This window comes from Cuculus canorus, chromosome 2 (genome assembly GCF_017976375.1).
Source record: "Cuculus canorus isolate bCucCan1 chromosome 2, bCucCan1.pri, whole genome shotgun sequence".
NCBI lineage: Eukaryota > Metazoa > Chordata > Aves > Cuculiformes > Cuculidae > Cuculus > Cuculus canorus.
In genome coordinates this window covers 19,635,612-19,654,524 of record NC_071402.1, presented here as the reverse complement: position 1 = coordinate 19,654,524, position 18,913 = coordinate 19,635,612, and the positions used below count along the sequence as shown (strand labels likewise).

Below are 18,913 nucleotides of genomic sequence, written 5' to 3'. Positions count from 1 at the left end.
TCTAACACATACGCAGACCACTGACACCAGGAAATACAAAGTTCAGGAACAGAACATTTCTGTACCACAAGGAAACTGCCTTTAAGTAAGCAGAACAAAAGCAGCTAAGACAGTGAGCCACACGTATGGCCTCAGAGCAGGTGGAAATATGGACAAACAAAACATCTAGAAGACAGATAATGGGCCTGGCTTGGTTTATATTTAAGGTCACTGATTTTAAAAAAACAACAAAAAAAATACGGCTTTCCACTCTCCAGTGGAGTGATATCTCTCTATATATACACACACATATAGAACAGAGTAAGTGACTTAGCAGTAATGATTTAGTAGGACAAATAAACTGTAATGGTATGTGTCAGGGTCTTTATGCTGTGGCAAGTGGGCAAAGAAAAGAACACAGGCACACAGACTGATCTTCTATCACACAAGTTACTGTAACTATTACATAAAATACCTGGATGGATAAGAATTGACCAGATCCATTAGCAATTTCATCATTCAAATGTTTTAACAAAAATCTGTAATCCTCATTCAGAAGTTTCACAACTGACTATCTAAGAACCGCGTACCTTGTTTGACCATAAGGATCATCAAATAATGGACAAACTAAGGGACTGTGCCTTTGCTATGCTATTACCATCTATGTCACAGCTGTAGCACGCTCCTAACATGCTCACTTACACTTGGACTATCTTTAAGAAGGTGATGCTACATCAATCATACAGCAAAAATGTCAAACTATGTAATCAATTGTTATTCTTAATAGATTTTCAGAGTTCCATCACAGATACACCCAGTATCACTTAACTCATTCACTCAACTTTCAATACATAATTTGCATACAACTTCCATCTTATTGGTGACAATTCACCATAGCAAACGTGCCTTTCTGATCCACCATTAATACAGCACATCCAGCACAAAATTAAAGTTAACACATAACAAATAACTCTGTAGACAGGTATATCGGTCAGTAAGTACACAAAGACAGAGATCAGTCCACTCAAATTGTATATTAAAGCCCTAGCTTTACAAAAAAAGGAAACTAATTCACCCACCTTACAAAAGGTCTAAGTTTTACTACTCAATAAAGGTAGAGTGCTGAGAGATTTCAGGGGGCATGGCTGAGGTTGTAGGTACACTCCCAACACTACTTTATGTTCATGTTCTTTTCAGTGAATCGAGAACTCAGTGGATTGATGGGCCAATACTTCAAGTGCTAATAATGCTTAACAGAAAAAGCGGAGCACAGAATGAATGATCTGAATATCCACTTCTGAACTGTGGGCAAAGTAAGAAGAAAAAGTATTTAATTTGCTGAAGTCTGTAAAGAATACTAAGTTCACACAGAGCTCTCAAAACTGTGTAGTCATTCAAACACCATCACTTTCTACTATCTTGGCTGTCATCTGGCCCTACCTCCTGTGCACAAGCCAAGATCAGATTTAGCACACAGATTTTCTTATCCATTGAAGGAAGGAATAAATCATTATGTTAAGGGAACGAATTAGCTTAAGCAATAACAAAAATAATAAAAATAAACTTAAGTGAATCTTGGCCAGCTTACAATTAGAAAGAATGCGATTGTAACAAAAGTTTAGCTTGTCTACTAGTTGAAGCAATCAACAAATAAGTTAAAGAAATTTATCTCTGACTGATGCTCCAAGCCAAGGAAAAGGCTGAAACAAAGAACAAACCTGAGCTCACTGAGAAGACACAATGATGAAGGAGATACAATAAAGAGCATCAAAGGATTCTGAAGACACAAAGAAACCGTGATGTCCATACGAGAGTGGGTTATAAGATATGATAATGAGTTGTCGGAATATAATGAATATGCGACACATTTCCTGGAATCTATATGGATATGTATGTTTAACTACTATTACCAGGAATTTAAACAGTATTTCCTAAAATCTATATGAATATGTAAGTTTAACCACTATAAAACCCCTGCAACCAGCCTCAATGGATACACATTAGACGATATGATTCCGTGTCCCCGACATCGCGTTAAAGGAACAGCTGCTTAATAATCAAATTGGCATTGACTGTTGACTTGGGCTTTTTTCACTTAGAAACTAAGTTCATACGCGCGGGGAAAGAGGGCTTTAATACAACGATTTGACAACAGTCAAAGGCTTCGGTCCACCACGACCCCACGGGGCCGGTGGAGGGAACGAACGGGCCCCCCTGCAGCCGCTCAGAAAGAAAAGGATGGAGAGGAAACGTCAGGCTCCAGGCGGCTCCGTTCCAGGCCCCCAGCGAGGCCTCCCCGGCCTCAGGGCGCCGGGCCGAGGGGACCCGCGGCAGGACGGCAGCAATGCGGGCAGAAGGGAGGCCCGGCAGGCGCCCCGCACCCGGCCCCAGCCCCGCTCCTCACCCGCGTCGAGCCCCAGCTGGTAGCACGCCAGCGGCTCCAGGGACAGCTTGTAGCCCTCGAACTTAGGGTCCAAGAGCAGGCGCTTGGCCTTCAGCGAGCAGTGGGCAGCACCCGCCATGGTGCGCCCCCACCAAGACCTCGAGACGCGGCAGCACCAAAGGAGGTGCGGAGGGCGCCGCGGAGCATCACGGGAAGGGGCGCGCAGGAAGCTGCAGGCCGGGGCGAGCCCCGGGGCACGCTGGGAGCTGTAGTCCAGGCCCTAGCACGGCTCTGGGGCATGCTGGGAGCTGTAGTCCAAGGTCTAGACCAGTACTGTGACCCGGGGCACGCTGGGAGATGTAGTTCAGGGCCGAGAGCCACCCTGATCCTGGGGCGCGCTGGGAGCTGTAGTCCAGGGCCGAGAGCCACCCCGGGGCACGCTGGGAGTTGCAGTCCAGGCCCGACCAAAGCCTCGAGGCACGCTGGGAGCTGTAGTCCAGGGACGAGAATGGGCTTGGGCCCCGGGGCACGCTGGGAGCTGTAGTTCAGGCTCGAGAGCCTCCTTGACCCTGGGGCGCGCTGGGAGCTGCAGTCCAGCGCTAAGCACCGCCCCGAGCCCCGGGGCACGCTGGGAGTTGTAGTCCAGGGACGAGAACGAGCTTGGGCCCCGAGGCACGTTCGGAGCTGTAGTTCAGGAACGAGAGCCTCCCTGAGCCTGGGGCGCGCTGGGGGCTGCAGTCCAGTGCTGAGCACTGCCCCGAGCCCCTGGACACGCTGGGCGCTGTAGTCCAGAACCGAGCCTCGAGGCACGCTGGGAGCTGTAGTCCAGGCCCTATCGCGGCCCCGAGGCATGCTGAGAGCTGTAGTCCAAGGCCCGCATCAGGCCTGAGCCCCCGGGCACGCTGGGCGCTGTAGTCCAGGCCCGAGCCCCGCCCCGAGCCCCGGGAGTCGCAGTCGCCGAACGGGCGGCGCCTTCCCCGACTCCGGTTCCCGGCGGTGCGTCGCCGCCCTTCCTTTCGGGCCCCTCCGGGCTGCGGGGAGGCCGCGTCCCGGTGCTTGGTCGCGGGCGGCGCCTCAGTGCCCCCGACTCCTTCTTTCGCTGTGTCGGGGCCCAGCACGCGTCGAAACTCTCTGCTCTTCTCCGTAGGTGCGCGGAAATCCTAGGGTTCCAAAATGAATAAGGATGCCCAGATGAGAGCCACCATTAACCAAAAGCTGATAGAAACAGGAGAGCGAGAACGGTGAGTGCGCGTCCTCCCCCGCGCCCAGGAGGGACTCGAGCTGTTCTCAAACGGGAACCGTGCCGAGCAGTAACCCGGGGTAAAGGTACCTTGGAATTCTTAGGAAATCTGCGTGTGAAAGTCTCGTGTTATATAAAGCTATACGAGCAACTGCATCTAGTGGAAAGAGCCTATGCCCGTGGGGGGGGATTGGAACTAGATGATCTTTAAAGCCCTTTCCAACACAAACCCTTCTGTGATTCTAGAGATAGATATATAAAACCCCCAGAACTTATTTTGGTTTTGCCTTTTGATGAGTTTCATTTTAGTTTTACACTTGAAAATAGAAACTGGGAAAATAAAGGATAGGGTGATTGGCTTATGAACCTCAGAGCTTTTTCTTAATAGGGTACATTGTGTTGAAGACCTCTTGATTTGCATAAAAATCACCATTAAATGCAGTTGTATCTTTTTATTTCCTGATAAAGAGAATGAGACATTTTTTTCCTTTTTGCTTTTAAGTTCTTCTTGTGTTCCCATCTTTTCAGATTTTTGGGAGCACGATACATAGTGGAAAACAAAACAACACTTGTGCAAGTCATTGTAGAGATTCCAATAAAGGCAAAAAGTAAATTGTGCAGTGTAGGGTGGCAGCTAGATTTGGCCTTATGTTGTCTATTTATTCTGTTCTATCTGACTTGTATTTCCACATCACAAGCATGCATTTCCCTGCATGTAACACCATGCACCAGAAGCGCTATTTCCTTCATTGTTCAAGGCCAGTATGAGAAGGAGTCTTCTTCCTTAGGCCATCACATAGTCCTGTTCCTACTGTAACCTTTTGTAGACTAACAGTGTCTGTGCTCTAATTTTCTGGCTATGACCATCCCCTTGGAAACTGCACAGAGCTCCAGCAGAGCAAGCAATTTCTTGGAATCATATTGGGACCTGTTTTTTTTCTAATTTAAGAAGAAGAGATTGACAGGATGTCAAAAGCTATATTGTAAAAAAAAAACTTTGAGAGCTGTACTATGAGTAGAAACAGAGCACTCTGATTTCTTCCAGTACCTTAAGAGGGCCTAGAAGAAGGCTGAGAAGGGGCTGTTTACAAAGGCTTATAGTGATAGGACTAGGGACAATGGGTATAGATAGGTATAAACTGGAGAGGAGCAGACTTAGACTAGACATTAGGAACAATTTCTTAATGATAAGAGTGGTAAGGCACTGGCACAGGTTGCCCAGGGAAGTTGTGAATGTCCCATCCCTGGAGGTGTCCGAGGCCAAGTTGGATGGGGCCTTGGGCAGCCTGATCTAGTCGGATGTGTCCCTGCTCATGGTAGGGGAGTTGGAACTGGATGATCTTTAAGGTCCCTTCCAACCCAAACTATTCTATGATTCTATGATTCTTGAATTAAGAAATATCCAGAAGTAGTGAATTTTGCCTGTATTGTTACTCTGCTTTTTGTCTTCAGTTCATCTTCTCTCTATGCAATTCTCTGAGTAAAAAGGATTAGACCTACAAAATTCAGCTTCTTGCTGCAATCCTTTCGTGAATGTAAATAGAATTTTGCTATTTAGGATGGTACAAGATAAGCACAATAGCTGATGGAATAAAGGATAAAGATGTTAAAGCTTTTTGTATGATAAATTACTTTTGTTTTTCCTTCCATTTTTCAGTATTAGTTTCCACTTTTTTTATCTAGCTTTCAATGATCTCTTTTGCTACATCGAGTAGAAGTATCATTGTGCAGGCTGTTGTGTGTCTTCTCTGCTTGATGCCTGAATCCTTGTGGCTTATGCTTATAACTGTTAACCACGCTTAGGAAGATAAGACACAAAATCCCTTTGTCTTCACCCAAGATGAGGTAAAGCGTAACTGGAGAGAGAAGCCTGCAGTTGAAGACAATATTACAGAATTCTCCTTTCAGAAAGGAGCGGGGGAGGTTTTATTTATTTTGAAGGCCCGGTTTCAGGTGAAATATTCTAACTTTGAAAGTTAGTATACACTTACAAACGGAGTACACTTGGACAGTTCAAGTGGTTCAAGGACTTCTGCCTTTTCTTTGTGGCTGCAGCCTCAATGCTGCCTGAAGAAATACTATGAATTAACTCATGAGCTTCTAGCTCCTCGTAGTCCAACATGGTAAACTGAAATTGGTACTTGTTCAGGTTATGATTCACATAATGTTCAGCTAGTTCTGCTGCTGATCTGAGAGTTCTGCTATAAGTAGGCTTAACTTTCACACTGAGGCATGTTTAAGCTTTCAGGAATGTTTGCTGTTCCTAACAAATTTGTATATTGTCTTAACAGCCTTAAGGAGTTGCTGAGAGCCAAATTAATTGAATGCGGCTGGAAGGATCAGTTGAAGGCACATTGCAAAGGTAACAGTGGTCAAATAACTAATATCCTTTGTAATCAACTGAGGTTCTGGCCCAGTGAGAGTTTCGAATAAAGGCTTTTCTGCCTCAGAGTCAATTTAAATGAGACTTGGGCAAGAGGAAGCTATCCCTGGCAATTTGTTTTGCATGCAAAAAAGCATCTTGCCATTTTGGCAAAAAAAATCTTGGAACTTCTCTGATCTGAACCTTATTAAGCTTCTGAGAAAAGTATTGGAATTGATTGCCTAAATATTCACACTAATAACAGCTTTTTGTTTTGAGAGAAATTACTACTTTACCACAGGAAAATAAAAACCAAGAAAATGGAGCAAATACAGTGTTACACAACTTAAAACCTTAAGAACTTTGTTGTCTCCATATGGGAAAGAAGTGCATTTGTACTCTTTCTGAATACAATTTTTGAAAATAAGATCATCTACTTAGGTGGGAGAAAACAAGCAGATGAACTTTTAATTACCCAAAATCTTTAGGTGTGAGTTAAATATTTAGCATTATTACAATTTACTGACTTGTAAATTATATGAAGCCATTAGAAATAGTATTTAAGCATCCAGGAATATTACCCCATGATGAAATTTCCCTGAAGCAAATAATAACTTCCTTGAATTTTAATTCTGATTTGATCCTTTGTGCCTGGCAAATCGATACTCACGACAAAGTTTTTCTTTTTGTAGGTCTGAGTGTGTTAAATTGTTTTCATGGGTGGATTTGCAGAGAAGGCCAAAATGATTCATGCTTGCGGTTGTTTGCCTGATGCTACTGCCAGAGATCACCCATTTCAATAGTACAGACAGCAAAAGGGATGTTTATCTGTCTTCTCAACTATACACTTCATACTTTGCTAAAGCAAAGTTTTGTAAAATTATTTACTTTGAACTGTAGCTGCAGCTGCTCTGTATGCAAATGTGAATTAATTTGTTCCTGTTAAGGACCTAATAACCTTCAAAAGAAAGGACAGAGGGATTTTGGGGGGTTGGGTTTGTTGTTTTTGTGGTTTTGTTGAGATGGGGTTTGGGGTTGATAGCTTCTTCTAGAGCCTCTTGGCATTGTACATTAGGGCCAATAACTGAGCAATCCAGGATTAATTTTTACAGGGAATTCTGCCAAGAAAAACAGTTTACAAATAGTTCATGTGGTGTCAGTTCAGTAAACATATTTAGTGTCTTGAGGATGATGATTATGTACTGACACACAGTTAAAAACATTCATGTTCAGACAAAATACTTAGGTTTCTGCTACTGGATTGACGTTTCTTAGCATTGACTTCTACATCAAGGCACTATTAAGTAGACAATTGTTTAAGTAATGGTATTTATTAATCATACAGTATATATTTGTAATACCATTTGTTTTGCTGTAGATGTATACCTTCCTTTCGATATCTTTTTTACTTTGTTCACTATATATAGCAATATTGTTTAAACCAGTTAGGAAGATTAGTAAGTGTTTACTGTCTCTGTTCTCTCCCTTGTTGTATGTTCCAAAATCTTTTTCCAATGGCTTCTCTTTCTCACCATTATGTCAATAATGTGTTTGAAGAGATAAGTGGACCAACCTGTGAACTGCTACAACACTCCAGTAATATGTACATCGGGTAGTGCTCAGATAAAGCTGAAATTTTCTAACATTTGATTTTTAAAATACGAGCTGATCAAGATACATCAGTAGTGACAGGTTCCCATCTTTAAACCTATGGTATTAATAGAGGCTAAATGTGCTTTACAATGCAGTGTAGGTACTGAGTTAATAACCAACATTTAGGTCACAAACTTCCCCACATTTAAGTCATCTTCCCTGATGACCTGTGCGCTCAGGGTTTTGTCTCTTAGTCATTGGCACAGGTTTTGTCTTGTAATGAATGGATTAAAAAAATAAAATATCTGTCTTCGTCTTGTCCAGATGTCATTAAAGAAAAAGGATTAGAGCATGTTACTGTTGATGATTTGGTGGCAGAAATCACACCCAAGGGCAGAGGTAAGAGAACGCAAACATGGATGTGGTATTATGTCAGTAAGCATATATGCTTTATTTCATTAATATTTTGGACTTGTCTGTTGGATTCAAGGAAAAACATTAAAAGCTAGGTTACATTATTTAGTCATGAGTCTGTATTAATCTTCATAAATGACTTAATGTGGTCCCAAGAACACTTAAGGCATGCAGCAGAGATGTTTTAAAATTGTGATTCATTTTAAGGTGGAAAATCTGAACTAACAGTAGTAGGGTAGTGGCAAGTGGGAAAAGGAAAGGACATGGCATACAGATACAGTAAAATGCAATCTCTTAAGAAAATACTATAGTCGTCTTTATAAAGGTCTCTAATAAGCTTTGACCTTCAAAATAGCTTGCTGAAGACCCTTACTCTGAAGTCATAGCTGAGATGTTTTTTGGTCTTAAATTTTTGAAGAAAAAAAAAAAGTAGGATAACAAAACTAGTTTCTGGTGATATAATCCTGTTTACTGTTGAAAAATCCTTTTCCTCAAATTTTCCAATTCTCTTGACTGTGGCTCAGTAAAAAACTACCAATAGCAGCAGTGTTCTCAATGTCAATAGACTTCAGTTTTAGCCTATTTGAAATAGGAAAAATTTAGATGTGCTGTAGGAAAATCAAGTACCTTCATTTACTTTATGTATTAACAGAATTGCAAGAAAAAAAAAAACCTGAAGAATAGAAATAGCTATTCTAAAAGGTTGGTATTGGTATATTTCCCATTTTATCTTTTTTACTTCTTTCATTTTTATTTGTGTTTCAGCCTTGGTACCTGACAGTGTAAAGAAAGAACTCTTGCAAAGAATAAGAACCTTCCTTGCCCAGCATGCCAGTCTTTAACTTTGACGTTCATCTGACATACAGTATTTCTGTTTCTGTATTATGTCAGTCATGTCAGGATTTTTTTTTTTTTTGTATGATAAGTTGAAGTTTCTTTGTACTGCATTGATTTCTTAAACTTGATGTTATTTTAATAAAAAATTTTGTGGATGTGGCGTTCGAAGGCTCTTTTCTCTATCAGTGCACTATAGTATGGTGTAACCTATTGCAGTTTTTAATAATCCAAATTTTATACAGTTGTGCAAACCTGATCAGCTTTTCAAAAAAATAAGCACGATTAACAAGTATGTTAACTAGAAATGCAGAAGGGAGAAAAAAAAGTTTGTGGAAAATGGCCCATGACATGCTACTGAGCATATCCTTTCTACTTTTCCCTGATTAATATCTGGACAGAATAAAGAAGTTAAGACTGTGGAATGTTGTTCATATTCATCCGGGGGATGATGTGATTGAGAGCAGCTCTGCAGAAGAGGACTTGGGGGTGCTGGTCGATGAGAAGCTCAACATGAGCCGGCAGTGTGCACTCGCAGCCCAGAAGGCCAACCGTATCCTGGACTGTATCAAAAGAAGTGTGGCCAGCAGGTCAAGGGAAGTGATTCTGGACCTCTATTCCTCTCTTGTGAGACCTCATCTGGAGTATTGTGTCCAGTTCTGGAATCCTCAACAGAAGAAGGATATGGAACTGTTGGAACGGGTCTAGAAGAGGGCTACAAAGATGATCATAGGGCTGGAGCACCTCCCATGCAAGGACAGGCTGAGAGAGGTGGAGTTGTTCAGCCTGGAGAAGACAAGGCTCCAGGGAGACCTTATAGCGACCTTCCAGTACCTGAAGGGGGCCTACAAGAAAGCTGGGGAGGGGCTGTTTACAAAGGCTTGTAGTGATAGAGGCAATGGGTATAAACTGGAGAGGGACAGATTTAAATTAGACATAAGGAAGAATTTCTTCCTCATGGGAGTGGTGAGGCACTGGCACAGGTTGCCCAGGGAAGTTGTGGATGCCCCATCCCTGGAGGTGTTCAAGGCCAGGTTGGGTGGGGCCTTGGGCAGCCTGATCCAGTGGGACATGTCCCTGCTGGACTAGATTATCTTTAAGGTCCCTTCCAATCCAAACTGTTCTATGATTCTATGATCTGAGTGCTTCTTTGCTAGAGAGTGAGTGGTCTGAAGTGTCTTGAGTTTTTGCAAATATTCACTCAGTAATTCATAACAAGATGAATTCTTCAAAGAAAGGCAGTCATATCTTTCATCAAGAATTCTCCACGTTAATTAGAGTCACTATTCTGATCCATGACTACTGCCCATATTGCTGGTAATTTTTCATTATGTGGATATTTGGGGCCTTTTGAAAATTTGCCAACGTAAGTCTACTAAGATGATATAGTCTAAATTCTTGTACCTGGAACCGCAATGTCACCCAGGTCTATAAATAGCTGTGAAAATAGTTGAATAGAGAAGATCAGGAAAGAAGGGAAACAGTTGTATTTTTTGCCATCTTCAGTTTGTGGCATTCAACAGGTGATGGAGGAGATCCATAAGCAGAAAATAAGCAATTAGATACTGGTGTGGCTTGGCTACTATGAAAAATTAATTGACTCAGCATAAATATTCATGCTCCCAATTAAAAGAGTATCCTAAACCCAGTCTCTAAGGGTGGCATTGAGGTCTTGCCTGCCTCAGCGGGTTTGGGTGGGGAGGGTGGTTGCTGCTCCCGCTCTGCTCCCCAGCCCCGTGCCCCTCAGCTTTTCACTGGGAAAAGAATGGTCTCTGCTACCCTGGGGGAGGGCTCCCATGGCAGTTGGGGCTGTGCTGGCCACCACTGGCCTGGGGATGGCTCAGCAATGTAGTCCACCCACACTGCGTGGGGAAGCAGGCGGCATCATGGAGTCATCTAGGCTTGAAAATACCTTTCAGATCATCGAGGCCAACTGTAGACCTGTAACTGCCAAGCCCACCACCAAATGAGGTCCTTAAACACCACATCTTTTAAATAACTCCAGGGATCATAGAAACTGTGAATGGTTTGAGTTCGAAGGAACCTTAAGGATCATCAATTCCAACTCCCCTGTGATAACAGGGACACCTCCCACTAGATCAGGTTGCCCAAGGCCCCCTCCAACCTGGCCTTGAACGCCTCCAGGACGGGGCATCCACAACTTCCCTGGGCAACCTGTGACAGTGCCTCACCACCCTCATCACAGATTTTCCTTCTTAAGTTTAAATCTGCCCTTCTCCAGTTTATAGCCATTCCCCCTCATCCTATGACTACATGCCCTTGTAAAAAGTCCCTCTCCAGCTTTCCTGTAGCCTCCTTCAGCTACTGGATGGCTGCTATAAGGTCGTCCCAGGGCCTTGTCTTCTCCAGGCTGAACAACCCCAACGCTCTCAGCCTGAGAGTTAACGACTCCCCTGGACAGCATGTTCCTTTTAGGAAAATGAAACTACCTTTTAGGTAGTTTTAAAGAGCAATAAGGACTCCCCTCAGACTCCTTTTTGCCAGACTAAAAACCCCAGTTCCCACAGCTGCTCCTCGTAAGACTTGTCCTCCGGCCCCTTCACCAGCTTCATTGCTCTTCTCTGCACATGCTGCAGAAGTTCAATGTCTTTATTGTACTAAGGGGCCCAAAACTGAACACAGTATTCAAGGTGTGGCCACACCAGCGCTGAGTACAATCTGAAGTTAAAGGCTTGACAAACAGCTCTTTCACATGATTCCAAAAATAAGCTGTAAGATTCTGCCCAAACTGGCTTAAAATGCAAGAACAGTCATAGGCCCAGCAGGAAGAGGAGTGACTGCCTTCCAGACACACACTAGTAGCTCCAACATCAGGGTAACACATGCTGCTCTCCAATGTCAGCAGCTGATTGCCGTGTGTTTCTGCAGTGAGTTCTGTTAATCACATCAGTGCAGCCTCCATTCAGTATCTAAGAGAAAATCACGTTTGACAACATGTGCAGATCCAAACTACACTGGAGCAGACAGATCAGAGGTATTGTGATAGATCTTCAAAGAATGAAGTTAGGTTTGGCTTGATATCAGCAATGGGAGATGGTTTCTTGGGAAATATATAGGTGATCTTCGTGGCCTCGTAATTTTAACTGCAGGCTTCTTTCTCAGGTGCAGAGGACGGCTTTGTTGCGCAAACTATAAAATAAAAGCAGTTTGTAAATTGACATTGAAGTAATGGGTCAGATAACACCCATAGTAAATTACTATAGCTCTGTATGTGCACTAATCCAAATTTTATGTGACAGTGAATTGAATAGTCCTACTGCCGTCAATGAAAGACCAATAGAGAAACATAAGCTCAGCCTCTCCCTTAGTCAGGCCCTGAGGGCTCTGAAATACACAATGAACTAAAACTGGTTATATTCTAATTTGTTCGATAATTATTTCCCCATGAATACTCCTCCCCATTGACATAGGCCAGTGGGGGAAAAAAAAAAGTTATAAAACAGTAACATCACCAAGAAATTCTGCTGAGATGTCACACTTACATATCAGATAGAACTTTATCATTCTGCCACTGCACATTTTTAATCTTTTTCTTTCCATTATCTTTTTTCCCGTTCTTTTCTTTCCCCATTCTTCTTTATTCTCATTTACTGCCATAATCTGTCAGTGTGTACCTTTATCACTTGGAAAACAAGTATGTCTGAAGTCTGCTTAAATCCAGTAAGAGCCCATCAGTGTTATTGAAGAATCCTTGCTGCTTCTCAGTTCTGCTCTCTGGAGGGTCCTCTGGGGGGACAGCTCTGCAGTACCTAGCCTGTGTCCCCATCTTTTCTTTCACATAACAGAATATGTTTAATTGCAGTGATTGTAACACCTTGATAGTTGGGTTTAACTTACTTAAAGATCGAGTTTTCACAGGAGCAATCAAAAATATCCAATGCTTTTACCTGCTGGCTTTCTTTGAATTTCTAAATGTTTGCAACTGCAATCAGAATTGTTTTACACTTTGCCTGTTTTTCTCAGCTATTCAGTTTCTAAAAGAAACAGCTGTGGCTGCAGAGCCAAATTTGTAATGACTGGAGCCCAAAATGCAGAAAAATAAAATCCTTTTCTCATAAGTAATTAATACTTCACCCCTGTTGTGTAATGAACAAGTTAATCAGCATTCTGCTTAGAATGCAAAAAGGCCTAATCTTGCTTTAGTGCGTTCCATATTTACCATAGTGCTTTCCATTCCAACCATATTATTCTTAAAAGTGTTCTTTATGCTTACCTTATAACTGGTGAAGTGGTTTAGTAGTAGATCATAAAAAATATGCCTGTAAGAAATCTCTGGTGATTTCTGTTTGTTGGTGTACTAGCAAAGAGGTTATCTATTATTTCAGTCATTGCTCGAGAGGTAAATTACCAAGAATCTGTGGCTGGCAGCCTGTGGGTGACTACTGACAAGGGCAGAACAACGTGACCTCTTCTGTGGGCTGGCTCCCATCAATCGCCTGTGTGTAAAGTCAGCACAGGTTCAAGTTTTTATATCTAGTACAGACGGCAAAAGCAATGCATAATTCCCTGGAAAACAATGACACTGGAGTTCATAGTGAAAGGCTCATCATTTGCTTCCATGGGACCTTTGAAGCATACACGAACAAGAGATGAGCATAACCCCAGTCTTAGCATTGTATAGTGCATCAGTGAGACTGACGCTCATGATGTATGCCTTGCAGTTTTGAAAGGAGAAAGCAAAAAACAGAGTACTAAAAAGAGAAAAGGGAGTTATTGAGGTCCAGCAATGCTGGTTAAGCTTTTAAAATCTCCCAGTGTTAATTTATTGAAAAAAAAAGCTGATAGATAGAAAATATGGTTGTGGTATACGAGAACTTCCTCAGGGAGAAAATGGAAAACCAAGGGCACTTTAATCTAAGACAGAAAAGCTTAAAGAACTCAGACAAATTCAATTTTTAAACAAGATGGCATATGCAAAAAGTACAGCTGCTTAATCACTGGATCAAACTATGAAGAAATATGGTGGATCCTTCATTTTTCAATGCTTTTCTGAGTAAAAGACGCTTTTCTGGATGAGCTGCCTTAGCTCGGAGCTACTCAAACTTTCCAGAAATGCAGTACTCGCCTATAAGTATTCCCCGGAGCTGGCAGCAGCAGCTCAGTTTCTTCTAGCTGTGAAAGGAACACCAGAATAGATACTCTGTGTTTATACTTCTGCTGTCTTGCAAAAAGAACACAGGCATCCCCAAAAGTTTAAGGCCCAGAGCTGTTCACTGACTTGTGTACATGTCCTCTACTTTTTAACTCTTCCGTTCCAGAAAAGCTGAGCAGCATCTTCAATGCTATTTTCTAACACTTTCCAGGGTGAATGAGTCATAAGGACTACAGTTTCCATACAGAAAAATGTTGCTTTAGTCAAACACAAGCAGCAGTTATTAAACTCAGCACAGGTGTAACTGGATGTCTTGCAATGCCCTCAGAACCTACAACAGAAGTGGCAGGAACAGTTAAGCATAAAAAAATTTTCAATTGTGTATTGAAAAATGCTCCTATCTAGCTAACCTGTTTGTTAGCCTTTTCATGTGCGTTTCAATCTGAGATAAGCTTCTGCCCAAATCCTGGATCAGTTTGCTAACATTTCAGTATGTCATATTAGATTTCAAAATACCTTCTTGCACAATTTTTGCAAGGGCATGTTTCATCCAATAGTCAACAGCTGAAAAAGAACTATTCTTCCTCTGTTGAATAAAGATCAGAAAGAGAATTATCTATGCCTTTTATTTGCCTACTGACTGCTGCAATGATAAAGATAACTTAAAATATTTCCTCACTATCACAAGTTAAAGTTGAAAAAATAATGGAAAAATATATTTCTTTCACTTCCTTTTACCTTCTTTGATTTTTGTCTCCTCTAGACTATATATATGAGGTCACGTTATATCAAAACCAATTGTGTCTCCCCCCCCCCCCCCCATTAAAACTGGATCTAGATGTTCCAAGCCAACTTCTACTGAGACAATAAAGTTTGTCTGAAGCTGGCACTGATTTTAGTCAGATTTTCGGAGCTCAACACAACAGACCCTTGGGCTTGGCACATAGGTGCTCAGATAAGAACTTGAGTTTCGAAGTTTCTGAGCTACAAATATATGTCTTTTTCTCTGAATTGATTTGTTTTAAAATGGGAAAAGGGAGGATTCATGATTAATTTAAACAGGTTGTTTTTCCTGTTAAGTTCTTTTTTCAGTTTTAGAATAATACTTCCTGAAATGAGACTATCGGATCTGGCAAAGGGCATGAAAAAAAGAAAAGCAACTCACATTTTACCGATAGAAAGAAATTCTTCTAACAAATGCTAAAGTATGAAGGAACAAACAACAGCTTCATTATTCTCTTTCCACCCCAAAAAAAAGAAAAAAAAAACTGAAGGAAAAGCCTTTGCTTTCCTAAATGCTTTCCCCAACAAAACTTCATCGCTTTATCTTTCCATGCTCTGCACTCTCCTGTTTTCATCAAAGCAAATCATACATACACACATGCACACACAAGTGTATCCACATATATAGCTATTTTGATAAAGCAGCATGCTAGATACTCAAGTATTTAGAGGATTTGAATTCAGATGTTAACACTGTGCCTAGGGTCCATCTTCTATTAACTTGAACTTAGTGCATAGAGTTCTTTTTCACTTAAGGAACAGAAGAAAGACTGCATGTAAATCAAGCAGGGATATTTCATGGCTAAATACTACAGGATGGAAAGGAAGATTTTGTTTCAGTAATGAAGTGATAAATTGGTTGTATAAACAATAGGTCTTATCATCCTGCCCCTAATTTGCAGTTGCAGTTTATCAGGATTATAAGAAATACAAAGCATAAGCTTTCTTCTCATAAAAACATGAGGAATTTTTTTTCCTGACAATTCTAATACTACTCTCTAGTTTAGTTCATGCACCTGTTCATTAAAATCACCAGTCAAGAACAAAGCAAATATGGTTCACAATCCTCTATGATATATTTTAAGTGGACTTTAAAGCACCAATATCCACATTTGCTATCTAAGTTGCTCATCTGTAACCAAATTGCAGTTACAGAAGTTCTTGAGTATTGTACCTGTCAATACATTTATTGATCCAAATTTAAGCCTATTCACAATCCTGTCTGTGTACATGCTGGAGTTGCCCTGTGGTCTGCAGCTAAAGGTAGGCAGAGGCATCCAGCTGGCACCTGGAGGAAGCTGGGATCTAGGAGCCAGAAGAGAATGTTTTAATCCCCTTGAGATCCGAATCCTAAGCATACTTTTTTTTGCTTTTTGAGGCAATTTACTTCCGGTCGAAGTGCAGCAGCAGGCGCTGCTTTCTTTAGGATGTGGCTGAATGAAGAGAAAATAACTGGGATAACTTGTATATAGAGCCTAATAGTTAAACCACACATTCATGACCCAAATATCTGGTAGATTCTTTGCTTGGGAAAGAGAAAGATGGGTTGGTCACTTCCTTCCTGATCTTCCAAAATGTAAGTAAGCCCTCGCTGTAAATATTTTGCCTCCTGGGAGAATGGCCTTATTGATAAGCTACAGTCTTTTCTATCAGAAGTCGTAGAGGGAAACAGAACTCTAATACTTCTGTTCAGTTGTGCTACTCTGAAAAAAATAATTGAGAGCAAAAGGAAGCCTGGCTCTGTAGCCTCTTCATTAGCTCACTCACCTGGCATGGACAGGCAGCCAAACCTACACAGTCACTGCTACTGTTTGTCCTATTTTGGTCACTGCTTCCAAAAAATTTACTTTGGGTATGCAACTTGTTAAGAGTTTTGAATATGTTTTTTAATGTATTCTTTGTTTGTTAAAAGTCAGTTTGTTGAATTTTCCTACAGAGGCCTCTCACCAAGATGACTGGTCTGGAAATTTCCTTTACAAGGCATATCAAGCATTTATGGGCATGAGGGAAGGAATTCAAGGTATGCTGGCAGAGGCAGTGGACAGCAGAGCTTCAGCCTGGAAGACCTTTAGAGAGAAAAGAGGCTTTCATGACTAGTTGCCTACTCACTGGGAAAAGGGGACAGATTTTCCTACACACAAGGGCACACAGTTACCTGAACTTAGGCAAAGTCTTCGCGCAGTTCTTAGATTTTACCAAAACAGTTACTCAGCAACACAACAAATGAATGGAAAACGTATCTAAAGATGGAACTGTCCCTGCTCATCTGGAATTTCAAGACAGGTAATGATGAAATTTCAAAGAGCAGAATATGAATTCATAGAAGCAGTACAGAAATTTACCTCTGAATTTGATAGTAAAAACCTACAATTTTCCTGTGGTTGAAACTATTAAAACTCTACTTTGATCTGAATCAAACACTTGTCAAGGGTAAAATCTCTTCTGCAAATGTAAAACTTTACTTACTGCACAGTTCAAGAAGACCATAACTGAGGAAAAGTACCCTTACATCTTACCCTTAAAGCTATTCGTAGCTTTAACAAATGACTTAATAGTGAGAGAGCACACAAATAAGTGCAGCACATACATCATAGGAAGAGAATTCATATTGAGAGAAACTGTATCCCTTTTATATGAAATAGAATGAAGTTATTAAATGGAAACATTGATATGTCAGAATGGCATCTATCCGGTAGCTCAGACACAATCCGCTATAAAGTAATAGAAATTGGTTTAGATGCAATTAAGTGACACTAGCAAACTTACAAATTCTCAGGTGATGTCACTGGCGTGTTTAATCCTTAATATCTGTAAAAGAAAAGAAAAGCATTAGTTTAAAAAAAATAGTCCCCTAACAAACTTCCTACTACATTTACTGTTGCAGTACTACATTCACTGTGGCAAAGAAATAGCTAAGATTTAAGATCTCTTTGGGAAAAAAAAATGATCCAAAGGAATCTGAGTTAAAAAATTAAGAGTTTACTGTTAACAATTTTTTACAACAGAGAAGTATTTATTCCTGCAAACATTTCTTTTAGAAATTAAGTTATGTTTATATTTTTTCTTAAATTTTAAGTTGCATAATTATGTTTTTATGAAGACAGTTATTCTTCATTAGCAGTCTGCCAGTTTCTGGGATTTTTTTTTCCATTAATGCAACAGCCACATACAGGTCTCTTGTGCTTTTAGGGGGATAGCGTGGGTGACCCACTCTGGTAGTTTTTATATTAAGTGTGGGTGTTTACATGCATATTTCAAAATCGTTACATTTCAGTGTGGTATATTGAGTACATAAACTGTAATGCCACAAACTGAGTGTGTTTTCAAACGAAATGCTACTAGCTATGTTTTGCTTTTATGTGTGAATGCAGGTGAAGATTATTTTCCAGTTTTTGCCTCTTTAGACAGAAAACTATACTGAAAGATGTAATTCTGCTACAGAAATGGTTTTTAAATAGTGCTTAAAATAAAAACCAGCATTGTATATGTTGAGTAGCTTTTATTGAATGCAGGTCCTGCAGGTATAAGGGTGTCAGTCCCCACCTGAAAGCCACTGTCATATGGTAAGCTGGACATTTATGGAGAGTTTTGCTTATTTCTCTTCTTCTATAATTATTGCTGTATCCTGATTGTCAAGATGGATGACTTCCTGAAGTCTACCAGGGTCAACTAAATTAGGCAGAAGATACATAACCTGAAGTGACACAGAACTAGGGATTACTGAAAAAATTTTCTACATGTCAGTTGTCAGGAAATGTAAAAACACAGATTAGCTCTACTGGCAGAACAGGACACCTTTAAGGGAAGATGTTTAAGAAGAAGGGAAAGAACTTTGGTTTGGTTTGGAGCTGAAGGCACTCTATGTCAATGTGTTCCTAGAAGTGGGCTAGGCCTCCCAGCGAGAAGGGGACAAAGCATCCCTTTACCCCACCTACTGAGCCCATGGAATGTAACGCAACTGGAAGTGCACACAGAGCTCTGGAAAATGTTACACTACATTACTTAACATCTCCCTCCTCCTCTTCTGCCCATCAACAGTGAATCAATACATCTACTCAGAGGCCAGCCAGCTGACAGCACGGGCTCTTTATGAAGCATCTGGGAGAACGAACGGAGATGCTGCCAAGCCACCAGGCAAGACTTTTATGTCTTGTGTTAAGTGTGATCTGTGCTGAACAGCCATGTCCACAATCACCTGTTTGTTGATCTTTC

At 41.2% G+C, this 18,913-nt stretch overlaps 2 protein-coding genes across 3 annotated transcripts in view; one reads left to right on the top strand and one right to left on the bottom strand.

Moving 5' to 3' along the window:
* Positions 1 to 2,577, bottom strand: part of NUDCD1 (NudC domain containing 1) — a 41,355-nt gene extending 38,778 nt beyond the window's left edge. Inside the window, exon 1 of one of the 2 annotated variants that reach the window (XM_054059257.1) lies at positions 2,384 to 2,577. In XM_054059257.1, coding sequence (XP_053915232.1) covers positions 2,384 to 2,501 — 118 coding nt within the window. In that variant the 5' untranslated portion in view covers positions 2,502 to 2,577. The remainder of the gene's footprint in view (positions 1 to 2,383) is intronic. The other variant, XM_054059259.1, reaches the window with a different exon arrangement.
* Positions 2,578 to 3,207: 630 nt separating this feature from the next.
* Positions 3,208 to 10,879, top strand: ENY2 (ENY2 transcription and export complex 2 subunit). The gene is made up of 5 exons (XM_009562037.2): positions 3,208 to 3,358; positions 3,510 to 3,603; positions 5,894 to 5,964; positions 7,882 to 7,956; positions 8,737 to 10,879. The coding sequence occupies exons 2-5, from the start codon at positions 3,536 to 3,538 to the stop codon at positions 8,811 to 8,813; spliced, it is 291 nt and encodes a 96-aa protein (XP_009560332.1). The 5' UTR covers positions 3,208 to 3,358; positions 3,510 to 3,535; the 3' UTR covers positions 8,814 to 10,879.
* The last annotated feature ends 8,034 nt before the right edge of the window (positions 10,880 to 18,913 follow it).